The 16,059-nt window shown below is 40.9% G+C and overlaps 2 protein-coding genes across 2 annotated transcripts in view; one reads left to right on the top strand and one right to left on the bottom strand.

Annotated features, from left to right (window-relative positions):
• The window catches only part of Polr1A (RNA polymerase I subunit RpI1), a 476,971-nt gene that overhangs the window by 450,963 nt on the left and 9,949 nt on the right, over window positions 1-16,059 (top strand). The window contains exon 32 of the mRNA XM_090382924.1: window positions 1,106-1,298. Within this exon, the coding sequence (XP_090239050.1) occupies window positions 1,106-1,298 (193 nt within the window). The remainder of the gene's footprint in view (window positions 1-1,105; window positions 1,299-16,059) is intronic.
• LOC150079024 (cytosolic carboxypeptidase 6) overlaps window positions 1-16,059 on the bottom strand; it is a 591,251-nt gene that overhangs the window by 62,432 nt on the left and 512,760 nt on the right. The gene's annotated exons all lie outside the window — the stretch shown is intronic.

Consider the following 16,059-nt stretch of genomic DNA (forward strand, 5'->3'; position numbering starts at 1 on the left):
TCATGTTCTGCGAACCAGTCTCGAACAATCCGGGCGATGTGAAATGGCGCATTATCCTGCTGAAAGACTGCACTGCCAGATGGGAAGACCGTTGCCATGAAAGGGTGTACCTGGTCAGCAATGATATTTAGGTAGACGTCAGAGTGGCCGGCACATGGATGGATGACTGGACTCGGGGTATCCCAGCATGACGCCGCCGCCGCCACCGGCTTGTTTTCGTCCCACGGTGCATCCAGGCGCCATAACTTCCCCTGGTAAACGACGCACATATACCCGGCCGTCCACATGGTGCAACAGGAAACGTGATTCATCGAACCAGACTACTTCCAATTACTCAAGGTCCAGTTCCGATGCTCGCGTGCCCATTGTAGGCGATATCGCCCGTGAACCGTGGTTAGCATGGGCACTCGGAGCGGCCTGTGGCTGCGCAGCCTCTTTTTCAGCAGGGTTCGATGTGCTGTGTGTTGTGACACATTACTTCCGTCACCAGCATTCCAATTACCGGCGAGTTGCGCCACAGTCGCCCTTCTGTTGCCACATACCAACCGGTAGAGCCTTCGCTCACCTCGAGCATCGATAAGCCGTGGTCGTCCAACACCTCACCAGCTGTTCGTGGAATTCCCCCCTCCTCGGACCACTTTCTGTAGATACTAACCACGGCTGACTGCGAACATCCCACTAGCCGTGCCGTTTCGGATATGCTCTGGCCATTACAATTTTCCTTTAGAAAAGCAGCGGACTTGCGTGTTTCCTTTGTGAAACACGCTTAAGTCCGCTGCTTTTCCCATCTGAAGAACAAGAGTAATACCGATTAACGGGAGCTCAGTATCAGGTGTTTTTTATACCATGTCCATACCCGCGCACGGGGTGGTTCACCTGAGTTGCTTCGATTTGCATAACGGCTCGCTGGTCATAATGTTTTGGCTCATCGGTGTATATATTTAAGCTTTCAGAAAGTTTTTATATTACATATGATGCAATAACAGATATTTTACGTATTTTTTATCCTTTGTTGACAATTCATTTTCAAAAAATCCAACTTAACTTTTTAGCATTTATATATGAGAAATGGAAACTGAATTTACGTTAATCGAATTGTTTGCAGGAAGTTTCGGGGCTGTTTGAAGTTTATTCAATTGAAGTGGATCCACATCACCTATTGCTCCTTGCCGATTATATGACATTTGATGGTACTTACAAGCCTTGTAACCGTATTGGGCTGGAGAGCAGCGCTTCCCCCTTACAACAAATGACCTTTGAGACTACAATGCAGTTTTTGAAATCTGCTACTCTTGCAGGTGAGTGGTTCAGCTGTTAATGATATCTCATTTTTTTGTGGTCTGTCGCCTCTACCTCAAATAGAGGTAGAAGCCTCTCTTATCTCTTTGTTATGAGTCATGTAGTTCTGATTTATTAGTATTACTGAAAACTACTTAATATATAGCTTTCTTCTTATTGCCGCACGTCGGTCTTAACCTTATATCTGAGACCATTTTAATAAACTCCGTGCTTCCGATATGTATGAGCATTGAAACAGCTAAGAACAGGGATTGGAAAGTTCTCATATATGAATACCAAAAAGAAGAGACCAGGTCAAATACGTGTGCCTTCGTTGGTTGCAGTGGAAAATCCGGAGAAGGCCCAGCGGATGAGTTGAACAGATACTTCTCGACGACATGTACAGTTGAAATCAAGCCCGGGAATATTTACACAGAACTTCGATATGGAATATTAAGGAGTCAGATTTACCGTAAAATAAATGATATAATGATCTCCGAGGCGCGTCTGTGAGAAAAGCTACTAAGGTTAAAGGGCTCCAGGAGAGGATAGCATATATTCAGTTATCGTTTTTAATTATAACTGTAAGTGTATCAAACCGTTCGGAATGTTAATGGGAGCATCATTATACGAGAAGATCCCCCCTTTACTGGACGAGTTCTAATGGCTTCCCCCAATCCACAGAGGTGGTGCTAAAAGAGAGCTGGGTAACTATGGGCCAGTGAGTTTGACATCTGTAGTAGAGAAGATCATGGAGTTTATGGTTAAGGCAATTCGGGACCACTTGCCAAGAATAGTACTGTATATTAAATTAATCCCAGCACGTGTTTATTGAGGGGTAGTATGATCATTCTGGTAAAATACTATTATGTGGTCATTAAACAGTTGGATGCAGGTAAAATTCTGATATTATATATCGAGACTTGAGAAAAGCTTTTGATACCTTACCCCATGGAAGGCAGCTGAATAAAATAAGTTAGAATTACTGTATTAGATTTATGGACAGCCTTTGGTTCCTTGGAAAACTGATAATTAAACGGAAAACTGAAAATCACAGGAACTTAACCTCTCAAATGCTTTATTAGTTACGTTTCCATTTTAATTTTTAACTAACTAATAAAGCAGTTGAGAGGTAAGTTCCTGTGATTTTTAGGTTTTTGTTTATTGAATTGTTTTAGTTACTAGTAAGATCCTACGCCGGATCGAAGACTGGCTAAAAGATAAGAGACAGAGGGTTCTAAACAATGGTCAGTTTTCAAGGAGAGCCAGTGGGGTGGCTTAGGTATATGTGTTGGTCTCCTCATATTTGTGATTATCATAAATGATACCAAAGTATCCAAGGAAAGCTGTCAAAGTTTGTTGATTTGAAGGTGAGAAGAGTAGTTAACAATTCGTGCTTGGTCGCGTTTCTTCAAAAAGACTTGGATAAGTTGCACATATGGTTGAAAAATGGCGACTAAAGTTCAGTGCTTCTAAATGTAAGGTTATGCATTTGGCTAACAGAAATCCTGGAGCCGCATATAAACTAGGTGTGAATAGCTAAAAGTGGTTCATTCTGACATTAAATTTTCCATGCAGTGTGAACAGATATCTAGTAAGACACATGCTGTCTAGTCAATGATTTATAGGACCTTTACTAGTAGGGAGAAGGACGTCATTGTTCATCTATAGAAGAGAGTGACTTATTCAAAGTAAGGCGATCTGATTAGTGTAAATCGGTGCAAATAAGGGTTAAGTAAAAAATTAGGAAAGTCTGTTTTCTCTCGTAAGGGAAACAAACATAAAATTTTAGACTGGATCTCATGAAGTACACCTATGGGCAGCCATTTGTCGAATACTGAAATAAGTTGCCCTGACAGAGGCAGTGAGTATGGCCGAGTTCAAAGAGCAATTGGATGGATGCGTTGTGGGAATGCTAATACTATGTATATTCCGTTTTATTTTATTTTTCGCTGATACAGAAAACGTACGCTTTCTTGCATCATTTGTCTCTGGTAATACTTGTGATATTTGTCTCTCATAACTGTTAATGCGCTGCCGAATTTTTTTTTTTTTTTTTAACAAATTTGCCTGTTTTATGTATATGCATAAAACGTACTTGGGATGATTAGAAGCGGTTCGGTATTGATTTTGAAATAAAAACAAGAAACAGTCATCACGTGACTAAATTCCCCTGCTGCTGGCCTGTTTCAAGATATTTAAGGCAAGCGTTATTACCCACAAAAACGAGAAGCAATGAGATAAATTACACTTGCCATTATAGGCTGCTTTCAGGGGGAAAAGACAAAAATGCGGTTCCCAGCTGAACTCCGCCCCATTTCTGTGGGAATAACCCGACGATCCAAACATATCAGAGTATATTTTAACAAAAGACGTTTTGATATTAAAAAATTGTATTAGTGCTGTTGTAGCTAACTAAGGTTGTCTTATGATTCTAATAGTTCTGCATCTTGTGTTTGTATGACTTTTAGCAATGCTAACGTTTCTTGTTGAAACTACTAACAGGAAACCGAGGGAATTTGAAATCAAGAAATAATACTTCTACTTTGTTTTATAATATATATTTTTTTCAAATAATCGTGTTATATTTGAGAGGGAAAGGGACTAACTGGGCCGGTTAGTCAAGATCACTCCATCTCGCAACACAATGTTTCACATCGAGTTGACAAACTAATCATATATTATTCGTAGACTTGGACTTCGTTTTAATGTTTTTGCGCCAGTAAAATCAATCAACTTCATTTTAAACCTTAAAAGAAAATTTTAAAATATCATGCCCAGATACTTTTTTTCTTTTTATTATTATTATTTTTTTTTCCATTTTATTCATAATGTATTAGAAATAGCTTTTACTTTATTGAAGTCAAAGTAAATTTTTACTTGACTTCGGTAAAGCTTTTGAAACGGTTCCCCATGAAAGTTATTACATGAATTGGAGCATATTGGGACTACTTATAAGACCCTTTCGTTGGATCAAGGGCGCTTGATGAGAGAGATCAATTTCTCTGGCATTATAGCCAAAGTAGTTTATGCGCCATCACTTGTTCTGGAACTTGAGAGAAATTTATTAAAAATTTTAGGGGGAGGGAGGCTCAAGATTTGGGAACTTCTCGCATATATAGTATTAACTCCAGTTAACAAATCTCAAAAAATATTTGACTACTGTACTGTAGTTTCCCTTCCTGTAATTAAAGCTCTGTCCTTTCTCTTTGACCACCGAAATTACCTTGGATAACTCCATTTTACAATATTATGATCCCTCACAGCTCTCGATTCCTCAGCCGTCATATCACAATTTAGGTATACTGGTCCAAGTATTCCTGGCCAGTATATAAATTTCGGACTAATCGAATGATTAAGTTTGAGTATTAATGAATGTACGAATGTTATTGTTAAACATGGCTAACAACAGAAAGCTTCTTCTTTCTTTTTTTTTTTTTTTTTTTTTCATTTAATGTCTAGATGTGTATTTATTACAGGGCATCACATACAAATTAATATTAACAACAGAAAGTTTACTGTATTGTGATTAAATATTTATACAGATTACATGTATAAATTTAGTTCAAAATCACAATTACAATATATAAACTATAAAAAAATTAAATATACTATGTGCATATGCAATAATTTAAATCTAGTGGTTACTCCTCTTTGTAATCATTGAGTTGTGCGTAAAAATTAATGATAACATCGAACAACTTTAACTGTTTTTTTTTTTTTTTTCTTTTAATTATACTTTTGCCACTTCGTGTAAGTGTTGAAAACTTCCAGAAATTGAAATAAAGACGGATACATTTTGTAGAAGCTGGCATTATATCATGATTGAAAACTTTCTCGTGCATTTATTGCATGTACTGTCGAAGCACCTGCTTCTGCTCATATATTGGAGAAAAAGTACCATTTTCCGTATGATAATTCAAGAAATACTTAAATAATTTACCGTAATAATTTAACTTGATATCGACCAGTTTCGTTATGGATGAATTTTTTCGAAATCAAAGACGAAATTGGCTGCAACTTCGTGAGGAGGGGCAGAGAACTCATCCATATTGATTTTCGATCCTAGATTTTTTGTATTTCCAAAACCCTGGCCTGTTCCAGACGAAATTTGCAGCTGATTATTGATGAATTTGGCCAAATGGTTATTATTATTCTTTGTGGGTGGAATTTTCATAGTTCTGCTTCCTCCAATTTTGGTTAACATTCCAAATGAGGTTTTCAATTATTTGCAGCGTTAAAAAAAAGGCATCTAAATAATCCCTTTGCTGTTGCAAAGGTGCTTTATAATATCTTAATATAAAAAAAATATGCTTAATAAAAGATTACCAGAATGGCTCTTTATAATCTCTCACTTAAAAATCGCTGGATACCCGCTGAACCCTCAGTTTAGTGGGTGTTCAACATTTCACCCGCTGAAATGTTGGGCCACAATTTAATGATCAATATTGGAATATTACCAATGTATTCGAGAATTAAAGAATTACCAGACCGGTAACCCGTAATGCCAGCTTCGACCCTTGGTGAAAACTAGGTCAAGGATATTTGAACCTTTTGTGCTTTCTCTAACATACTGAAATAAATACTAGTCATCCAGTTGATCCGAGAAGATACTCCCACTCGCCGGTAATCACGTGCATGATTACGGACGAGTGGGAGCAAGTGCTTGATTACTTGCTCTTGCTTTCCCACTCAAGTTGGAGGCTGATCTCGGCCCCAATCCGAAAGTACAGCTGGATTGGTACCAAAAACGCAAAGGGTGGACGCAGGAAGACTAGGGACAAGTCATATGGTCCGAGTGATTCCAATTTAATTTTCAGCACCAATGGAAGAGTACACGTATAGAAGAAACCACAAAACCATTCTGTAGCGTATCGAAAAACAGTTGCTGAAGGAGGAGATAATGGTGTGTGTTATGTTTTCATGGTGTCCCCTTATCCCACTGGAGGGTATCATTAACACCAGAGCATATGTGATCATTGTTGCGGATCATATACAACCGGCAATATTGCGTGTTCACCCCTATGGGTAAAGTGTCGAGGGTCTAGCGGCACTGGGGGGTCTCCCCCAACTCCGCATTTATGTCGCTGTGCAGGGATACAGACACAAAGGCAGAGATGTAAAAGTGTAGTGTGCGAGTTTGCGTAAGTGTTGTGTTTGGTATGTTGGAGTATTGTTCTTCTGGCCATTTAGCCGCAAGTCCCCTCGTGGGCACTGGACGGGCAAGGGGAGAGTAGAGCACTCTGGCAGTTCCTCCCAGCTAATTGCCTGAGCATTCAGTGACAGGACTTTAAAAAAAAAAGTTGAGTGGGAAAGGAACAGGCAGAGCTGTTGGGGATATAGGGTGAAGGCAACCCAAAAGGAGTGGAGATAACTCCATTAGGCGAGTGGGGCACGGATTTGGAGGTGAAAGTACACTGTGTAAGGGAACAGTGCAGGTCGCCATGTGGCACAGCGATCTCTTGAGGCAAGATTAACCCTGCTGGAGTTCAACTTTTGTAAATTTTCTGTAACAGTCAGGTACAGTTGAAGTTTGTCCAAATTATGTGGTTGCCAAGTCACAGTCAGTGGATTTAAGCTATGTCCAGGAGGGCCATTTCAGCGCATGTTGACCTCAGTGACCAAGGATAGTTATCATAAAGCGTCTTCTCCTAAGGTTTCCTGGGCAAAGTTGGTAAAGTGCTTAAGGTGTCTTAACCTTGTAGTAATAATTGTTCTTGGTTTTGAGGTAAATTGGAGATCCTGGTGTACAGAACGGAGCGAAGGTCTTCATGTGCTGGACAGGGGTACTTTTATGCAACCATCCATCACGACAAATATGTGAAAGGAATGGTTTGATGAAGACTAAGCATCACCCTGGCCATCCCGGTCTGTTATTAATCCTATTGATCCCTTGCGGGATAAACTAGAAAGGAGTGTTTGTCAGCATGCGGATAGCCCATTATTCCTCTCGTCACTTTGACTTCATACCACGTCGTGTCTGAGCAGTTAATTCAGGCCAACGATATTCCGTCGTATTATTAACTCGTGGTTCTAACAGAGTGACCAGGCAGTGTATGATAAATATCTCCAATGAATTTTCCCTCCCGAGCCCTCGTTAGTCCCAGCCCGAACTTAGCCAACTTGAATGACTAAGATACATCTCCCCATCAGTATATGTACAGGGTGATTCAAGAGGAAAAGTAAATATTTTGAGAGGTTATAGAATCTCATTCTTCAGTCGGTAGAACGTAGTCCTACTATTAGTACACGAAGAATTTCTATGCGTATCGGTGTTCCACAGGCAAGAGTATGGCGGACGTTACGGCTTGTATCCAGTTCACATACAGTGGTGCAACACCTTCAAACAGGAGACGCTGCCCAACGATTGGAATTTTGTCCAGCGGTAGGAAAATGCTAATCGCTGGTTAATTCCATCAATACTGTTCAGCGATTAAGCTACTTTCACCTGTGACGGTATCGACAACACCCGTAACTCTCATAGGTGGTCAGACGAAAATCCAAATGCCACTTAGAAACAAATTTTCAACATCGCTTCTCTGTAAACGTGTGGTGCGGTATCATCGACAATCAGTTGATTGGGCCTGTTGTGTTATAAAATCGTTTTACAGGGCCCATTTACCTAGAATTTCTACAAAACGAACTTCCACTACTATTGGAGGATGTTCCCTTTGCTACAAGGATTGGTATGTACTTTCAGAATGACAGCTCCTGCATATTATACCCGTCTGGATCGGCCGCGGTGGTCCCGTTCATTGGCTACCAAGGTCTCCAGACCTCACTCTGTTAGATTTTTGTTTGTGAGGATTGATGAAAAGCGCAGTATACAAAGAAAAGGTGAATACAAGAGACGAATTGCTCGCTCGCATTTTGGATACTGCTGCCCTAGTAAAGGAACGCCAAGACGACCTCAGAAGAACGACACGTCATATAACCACAAGAGTTGCAAAGTGCATTGAGGTTAGCGGTGGGATTTTCGAACATTTATTGTGAACTGTAAAAAAATTTGTCAATTATTTGTGTTTTGTATCATTCAAAAAAATCAATAAATACAAACAATAAGTCATTTATCGTTCTTTAATACTGGCTTTGTGCGCGCCAGTTTCAAACAGCTTTATCTCCGTATCCATTGAGAATTGGACGCATGTTTATATGAACTTTTTTACTCAGAATAATCGATACTATAATCTCCCAAAATATTTACTATTCCTCCTGAATCACCCTATATATATATATGTTCAGCTGTTTTCTTTCTTGGAATAAAAGTCCTTCTGTAGGAAACTTTCGATGACTGGGAAAGAGTTTACTACGATAGTGGCATAGTGTTTTGTGGAATGGACCACCGGTGGTTTCCCACATCTGCGCCTTAGTACTTTGTGAAAAGTATCGAATCTCTGTAAAAGCAAGAAAAGACGTAATGTCTGGTTTGTGTCAGGGTAGGGTTATGTTCTGTTGTTATGTCTCTGGCTTCTTGGCCACAGGGCCGCTAGTGGGATCCCTCGTCGCCCGCCACCAACACTGGGAGGTGAGCCAGGCTGCCCATAATACTCTGACTGGCCGTCGCCTGAGCTTCGTGACAGAGACTAATTTTTTTTGGGATCGTTGGCCGGATCAAGATGGATATCAAGGATCTCAGAGGTAATACCACTCCTTAGTCTTTGAAATAGGCCTGTCTTGATCACCTCAAGATACAGGGGTAGATATCCAGCGAGGACTTGAAGGGCCGGCTTACTAATAGTGTGACACTCTCTGAATTGAATCCAACTTAGCCTTATTTCGTGGTTGTTGACTCTGGTACACCACACTGCCGCACCGTAGCAGACAATCGGCAAGAAGATGGTTTCATATATTAGTGAAAGCGTCCTTCGTTTAGGCGCCTCCTTAGCCAGATGGGCAGGAGCAGCAGTGTGTAGTACACGCTTCTTGATTAGACCGCGGTTCGAGCCCGTGACCACCAAATACGGAGGATGCGGAAAGGTCGGGGAATGACCACCACATATCCCCGGAGCAATATGGCCTTAGTTGCTAATGCTCCTAAAAAACAACAACAACAGCTCTTCGTTTAAGGCCTCAGTCTGCCCTACTAATTCTGGCAATCAGTGTTCTGTATTTCCTAATTTTGGTTGCGACATGAACGAGATGCGGGTAAAACGTCAGCTTCATATCGAGGATGATGCGTAAGTATTTTATTTCAGGGAGAAATTTTATGGGTGCACCATTAATTTTTATGATTGGTGATCTGGTTATTTAAAACGAACCCTTGAGCAAAATAGACCTGGTTTTCTCACCAGAAATAATGAGGCAATGGGTGGAGGCCCAGATTGGCGCTTACTTCCAACTGGGCTCGAAAATAAGCATGGATAGCCAAGACTAGATCGTCTGCAAAGGCCAGGAACTCATTCAAGACAATGGACCAGAAGAGTATAGTATAGTGTGTTCATGTCTAACGGCACCAGGGGTTCCCCCATCTCCGCGTTGCTTTCATTGTAGGTGTACCAGTTCACTGGGAAGGCCAGAGATTTAAAAGTGTATGGATTTTGTAAGTGTAGTGTTGTGTTTCGTTGTTCTTCTGGCCATTTAGCCACTAGACCCCTGTGGGGCCCAACGTTGTCCACACTATGCCTCTTGCAGGCATACCAGGTACCCAGTAATTTTAAGTTTTCACTCTGGCAGGTCCTGCCACCTAATTTCCTGAGATTTCAGTGGCAAGGCCTATAAAAAAAAATTAATTAATAAAAATAATAAAAAATAATAAAATAAAAATTAATAATAATTTAATAGTATTGGGAAGTAGTCGCTGAAAGGTTAGGCAGAAAGGGGTTTTCGTATGCATTTGGAATTTTGACAATTTTTTTTTTAAATTTTGACATCATATGGGGCATTCGCTAGTGTTTAGGCAGAGTAGGGGGAAAGTCAGAAATATGGAGCCAATAGGGAAGGCGACCCCAGGTCAAAGATTTAAATTGACTATGTGGGGTTACGCTGTGAAAGTGAACAGAATAGGGGAGAGACTGAAGGCTAGGGGGAGGAAATAGGAAGTAAGGGGTCGATAGAGGAGGTGACCCCTGTGGTCAGTAGGGCAGGCCGATGTCCCACCAGGAGGAAAAGGAGGGGAAGAGACAGTGAAACCATTTCCTTCCCTCCCCAGGGAAGTGGAAAGAAAGTACCGTGCAAAAGAGCACAGGTATAGCCTGTGGCGTTGGCAGCAGAACTGCAATGAGGTCAGGTCCATGGTAGGTCTTCTATTTAAGTTCTACTTCTTCTAAAGAGATGTCAACTTCTAGGGTTGTAGGTCATTCCTGGGACAAGTCCTGTACTTGCAGTTCAGGTTGCGCTTGCAGTCTGTCATCAAGTTTTTCGGTTTTAATCTTCTTTCGTTTAAAGAGGAGAAATGCTGGTTGGTGATATGTTTTGTCTTTGCGTTGTCATGGACCAGAGGAATGAACGAAGCCCTGAGGAGAACCCCAGGTGACTAGCCTAGAGACTTGCTGGTACTTGGAGGTGAGCATGGTCTTCTGCTGATTGAGGTATGAGGAAATACATCTGTAAAGGTTGATAGGAGTTTTGGCATGTCTAAGCCTTCTGGGGATGTTTGGTCACCACAGGCGTTCAAAAGCGCCAGCAAAATCCGCTGTGATGGCCAGGGAGTATTTCACAGGACTGTTTTTCGCCGTAGAGATGAGGTACTGAAGTGCATCCTCCATATCAGTTGCGTGTTTAAATCCGAATTGGTGGGAGGATGCCAGGATTGAGTCTATGTAGTGTCTTTCCATCCCAGTTTGGAGAGGACAGGAAGCAATGCAATTGGTCTATAAAAGTTTGGAATTTCTGGAGGTTTTTCAGGACCTTTTGATGATAAGTTTTATATTAGCGTCCTTCCATGTTTTGGGAAAGTATCCAGACTCAAGGCAGTTCTACGATAAAGTGTTCGATGTCTAACGGCCCCAGGCTTTCCCCCATCTCCGCGTTGTGTTAGTGTCGTGTTATGTGACTATTTAGCCGTTAGGTCCCTAGTGGGACCCCCGTTGCCCACACCTAGCCCCGAGGAGGCAGGTCAGCCATAGTATTTAGAGTCTGGCGCCACCGGTGGTTCCCCACATCTGCGTCGTATGTACTCTGCGATGGAATGCAGAACAATTGCAAAGGCTAGAAAAAAAGTGAAATGTCTAGTTTATGAAGTATTGTGTTTTGTTCTGTTGTTATGTCTGGCTACTTGGCCGCAGAGCCCCTAGTGGGACCCAACGTTGCCGGTCGGGTCAGGCAGTAGAGGGGGTACTCTGACAGGCCCTAACACCTAATTTTCGAAGATTACAGTGGCAAGGGCCTAAAAAAAATACGCGACATGTTTGAATAGGGTGAAGGCAAGTAGAAATATGGGGATATAGGGATACAACCCCAAACTGGTTAGTGGGGACAAGTCCCTCTTGGAGAAAAGGGGGGGGGGGTCTGTAGCTAGTCGATATCTTAATAAGATATACACTGACACTGTTTGGTGCTGATGGACATTGAATGTAAATGAACTGAATGTGTCCCATTTTCTACCCTTCATTGGGTATCAATTTGATACGTGTAAGTTACAATGTACCACCATAAACTTTAATTTGACATTGTTCAGGATACGTTCTTAAAGGATTTCAAGTTCAAGGTAAACTGCAGTCTATAAACTGGCTTTGAATTTACTGAACTATTCGCACTGAATATTGAAATATATTGAAGTTTGTATTATGGTTTACGATTGCATTGCTCATTGGATGTAAATCAACTGCTGTTCTTGTACTTGGGTGCTTGGGCCGCACTCAGGCTATAGGAAAGGAAATGCTTACTGGCTGACATAGTTCTTACTGTGTGTTCTATTTGATTGTTTAGTTCTCATAGCTGCTATCCCATAGCCGAACAGACATTTTGGCGTGGCTGACTTTTGCGATTATAATCTGTATTTTATGAAAATGGGGCTGAAATCAATTCTGTTGTTTGATGGGAAGAACTGAATGGTTAGATTGTTGAGGTTTTGGTATTTGAGTAGTTAGTAACTATTGATAGATTGGTAGCAAAAAACTTAAGCATTTTCTTTTAAAAACTGGATTTTATTATCAAATTTACATAAGAATCAAAGAATATAGTCCACTTTTTCTATGAACTTCTATAAACTTTTCTCTTCTACTTCAGGGAGATGGCTATTTCTACTTCCCCTCATCTTCTGTCCAACTTTCCCTTCCCTTCTAATCCCCATACTTTGAATAAATAATAGGCACACTTCCTTTCCCCCAAATATCTTGGGGCTCCCAGGCTTGCCCGATAGCCCCAGTAAGAGTTTCAGCTAAAGGGTAGTTCCTGGGGCGCCTCCTCGTGTCCAAGGTTGGGAGTCAGGGGACCAGGTATCCCTTGCCCCCTGGCTGCGAAGTCGCCAGGTGCCGGCACTCAACATAAAAGCACACATACTTGCACCCTACATACATTACACTTGCCGGCCTATGCTTTTGCCTTTTCAGATGCTACAGCGGCATATAGGGGAAACTCTGGAGACCGCAATAACAACAAACACACCTTATCTGGAGAAGGCTATATATATATATATATATATATATATGTCTGATGATGGGCATCGACAAGATACTTGAAAGTCACCTTAATGTATAGTAGTTTAGGCGATTGCTTAATAAACTATATTTCACATGGATATGAGTGGTATTAATCTTGATGGAAAACAACCACGTAATGTCCATCCCTAACTATATTTGATCTAGGTACAGGCGTTGATTTTTCTCATCTATAGAGATACTTTTTTTTTTATCCTGCGGGAACTCTTATCCCACTTTAATTTTTATTAAACCTTCCGTCTGATCAACGATCGCCAGTATGGATTCCGTCAGTGTCGATCCACTGGTGATATTCTGGCATCTGAGACATGGCAGCACGTTCTCTTTGAATGTAATGATTATTCGAATGAAAGACAGGTACTGCTGAGTAAAAGAAATAATCTCTCAGAAAATAATGTACATTTGCTCATCGAAAATTCTGATGTCTTCACTACATTTCAACAGTTCTCTGCGGTAGTTTTCAAGAAAAGACTTGCGGCTAGAAACTCTACTGCGGTGTCATAATGATCCAGATTAACTCACTTTTGGGAAGAACATATCGGAAGATAGCCATCAACGCAACAGGAAATTACAGGTAGACCCCTTTCTCCTCTAAGTGATGCTGGACGGCTCACTGAGAAGCTTTGTGTATAAACGGGTCTAAATTATTAGGAAGCTAACCTTGAAGAATTGTAAATAATTGCTTATCCGTACAGTTAAGAATACCCATACTTCTGTGCACCCGAACACACTTCTCTCCTATGAAATCTTACTTAAAATAAAATAAGATCTTCTCCCCATAAGAAGAATCCTGCAATAATCTGAAATGCCATCAAGCCAATTGAACACAAAAAACTCCAATTTCTGCTCTGTGACTGATAATTTATAGCTACACGTATAGAAAAACCTTCTGCAAGAACGCTAGTGTTACTGTGAGTGCTTTAATGCATGCTGGGAACTTCCTCTCCTGCCTAAAACTCAGGAATACTATGCGAACTTTCTACGTGGAAATCGCATCGACGAACTTCTATCGCCCAATACTCTACAAGCTCAGATTCTACCGGGGAAGAAATTAAACGAGACTATATATTTCCTGAACAGTTAGACTACCGGACAGTCTTTACGATTGTTTAAAACAGAAATACATGTAACTATTGGTAGGTAACAACTAATGTTGCTGTAAAAACGACTGTAAATAATTCTCAAATTCTGTTGCTAGAACTGTCAAACAGAGAGACTGGTAAATCTCACTGTAATGTAAATAGTGTAATCAATGTTAATAGTTTATTTCCTTGTTAATGCTAAACTTAATAGGATAACTGATATATAATGCTCCTGATAACTGCAGGTCTCTTTAAAAATGTTTGTCTTGGCTGTGTGACTTCAATGGGTTTTTGGAGTCCAGCCTTGTTTTTTTTTTTTTTTTTTTTTGCGGGCTCCCAGTCCTGGGCAGCCTGTGAGCGGGATAGCGGGCACCCACTGGTATTGCACTACCTCCAGTGGGTGCGGGATTTCGAGCACTTTGGCATGTAAGAGGAGGAAAAAAAAAAAAAAAACCCAGGCCCGGCTACTCGCGCCTGGGGACAGGCACCAGACAGCAGCTGCACAGGTATTGGCTGCTCCTTTGCAGAGGTCCTACATTCAATACGGATCCACTAGGTGGAGATGGGCCATGCCTAGGGGCCACCCTTGATACCAGCACACACACACGTGGTGATATTCTGGCTTATGTTACCCATTTATGGACTAATTCAATGGAAAGGTTCGGTGAAAAACAAGTAGTTGCTCTTGACATCTCAAAGGCTTTTGATCGTGTTTGGCATAGAGGTCTTCTAAACAAGCTTCCATCTTATGGTTTGCCAACTGTTTTTAGTAATTGGTTATCCAGTTTTTTCTCTGATCGCTCACTGAGGGTGATGGCTCTCTGTCTTCTAACTTCTCCACTAATGCCGGTGTCCCCCAAGGTTCAGTTCTTTCCCCCACTCTTTTCCTCTTGTATATTAATGACCTTCTTCCATTGACTGGAAATCCTATCCATAGTTTTGCCGATGATAGCACATTGCATTCCACTTTCCATTTTGAGAAACCTTGTCCTGTTCAATCAGCTTCAACTTCTCGAAAATCTGCTACCAATTCCTTAAATGCCGATCTTCAGATAATTCTCCAGTGGGGCAAAGACAACTTAGTTGATTTCAACCCTTCTAAAACTCAGTCTTGTCTTATATCTCGCAAAACGGATTCTTCTGCTCCTATGCTTATCTTTAGTGACACTCCCATTTCTAGGCAAAATGATATATCTCTTTTGTGGATTACCCTGACTTCTAATGTCTCTTGGCACAAGCACATTACAAATATTGCTTCCTCTGCATCTAAAAAACTTGGTTTTCTCTTTCGCTCTCGGCGTTACTTTTCTTCCAAACACCTGCTCACTCTGTATAAATCGCAAATCCGCCCTGCCATGGAATATTGTTCCCACATCTGGGGTGGTGCCCCCAAAAACTCTCTCAGGATTCTTGATTCCATTCAGAAGAGGGCAGTTAGGTTAATTAATGATTCATCCCTAACAGAGTCTCTCTACTCGCTTTCTCATAGACGTACTGTTTCTGCTGCATGCCTTTTCTACAGATACTTCCATTGGCACTGTTCTTCTGAATTGGTTTCTATAATTCCCGCTCTCTTTTTCAAAACAGTCCGAACGAGTGCCGCCACCAGCCAACATCCATTTACTGTCCAACTTCAAACCCACAGAACCAACTTTTCATCTTCCTCATTTATTCATTCAACTGCCGTTTTCTGGAACAACCTTCCTTCATACGTATTTCCTGAAAATTACAATCTACAGAAGTGCAGGTCAAATGGCAACAAATATCTTCTTTCATCTTCTCAACCTCCAACCCAAGCACGGTACTAAGTACTATAGGTTCTAATACCTCTCGTGTTTGGGGTAAAAAAAAAAAAAAAAATGGTTGCATTCATGGCAGACTTTGTTCATGCATGAAGACTCATTTTCTGATTTTTGTATGCCTTTTTTCACTACATAAAATATTGTTTCAGATAACCTCTTTTTCTTTTCTGAAAAGAAAAAGAGGACTTTTTTCTTAGATATATTTAGTATTTTTATACATGAAATAACATTGCTTGGTGCTCCTTATAATATTCTTTTCTATCTATCTGCATAGTCTGTGGACGAACTTTGTATGCTTAC

The sequence above is a fragment of the Mastigoproctus giganteus genome, chromosome 10 (genome assembly GCF_048544385.1).
Source record: "Mastigoproctus giganteus isolate SK-2022 chromosome 10, ASM4854438v1, whole genome shotgun sequence".
In the NCBI taxonomy this organism is placed as follows: domain Eukaryota; kingdom Metazoa; phylum Arthropoda; class Arachnida; order Uropygi; family Thelyphonidae; genus Mastigoproctus; species Mastigoproctus giganteus.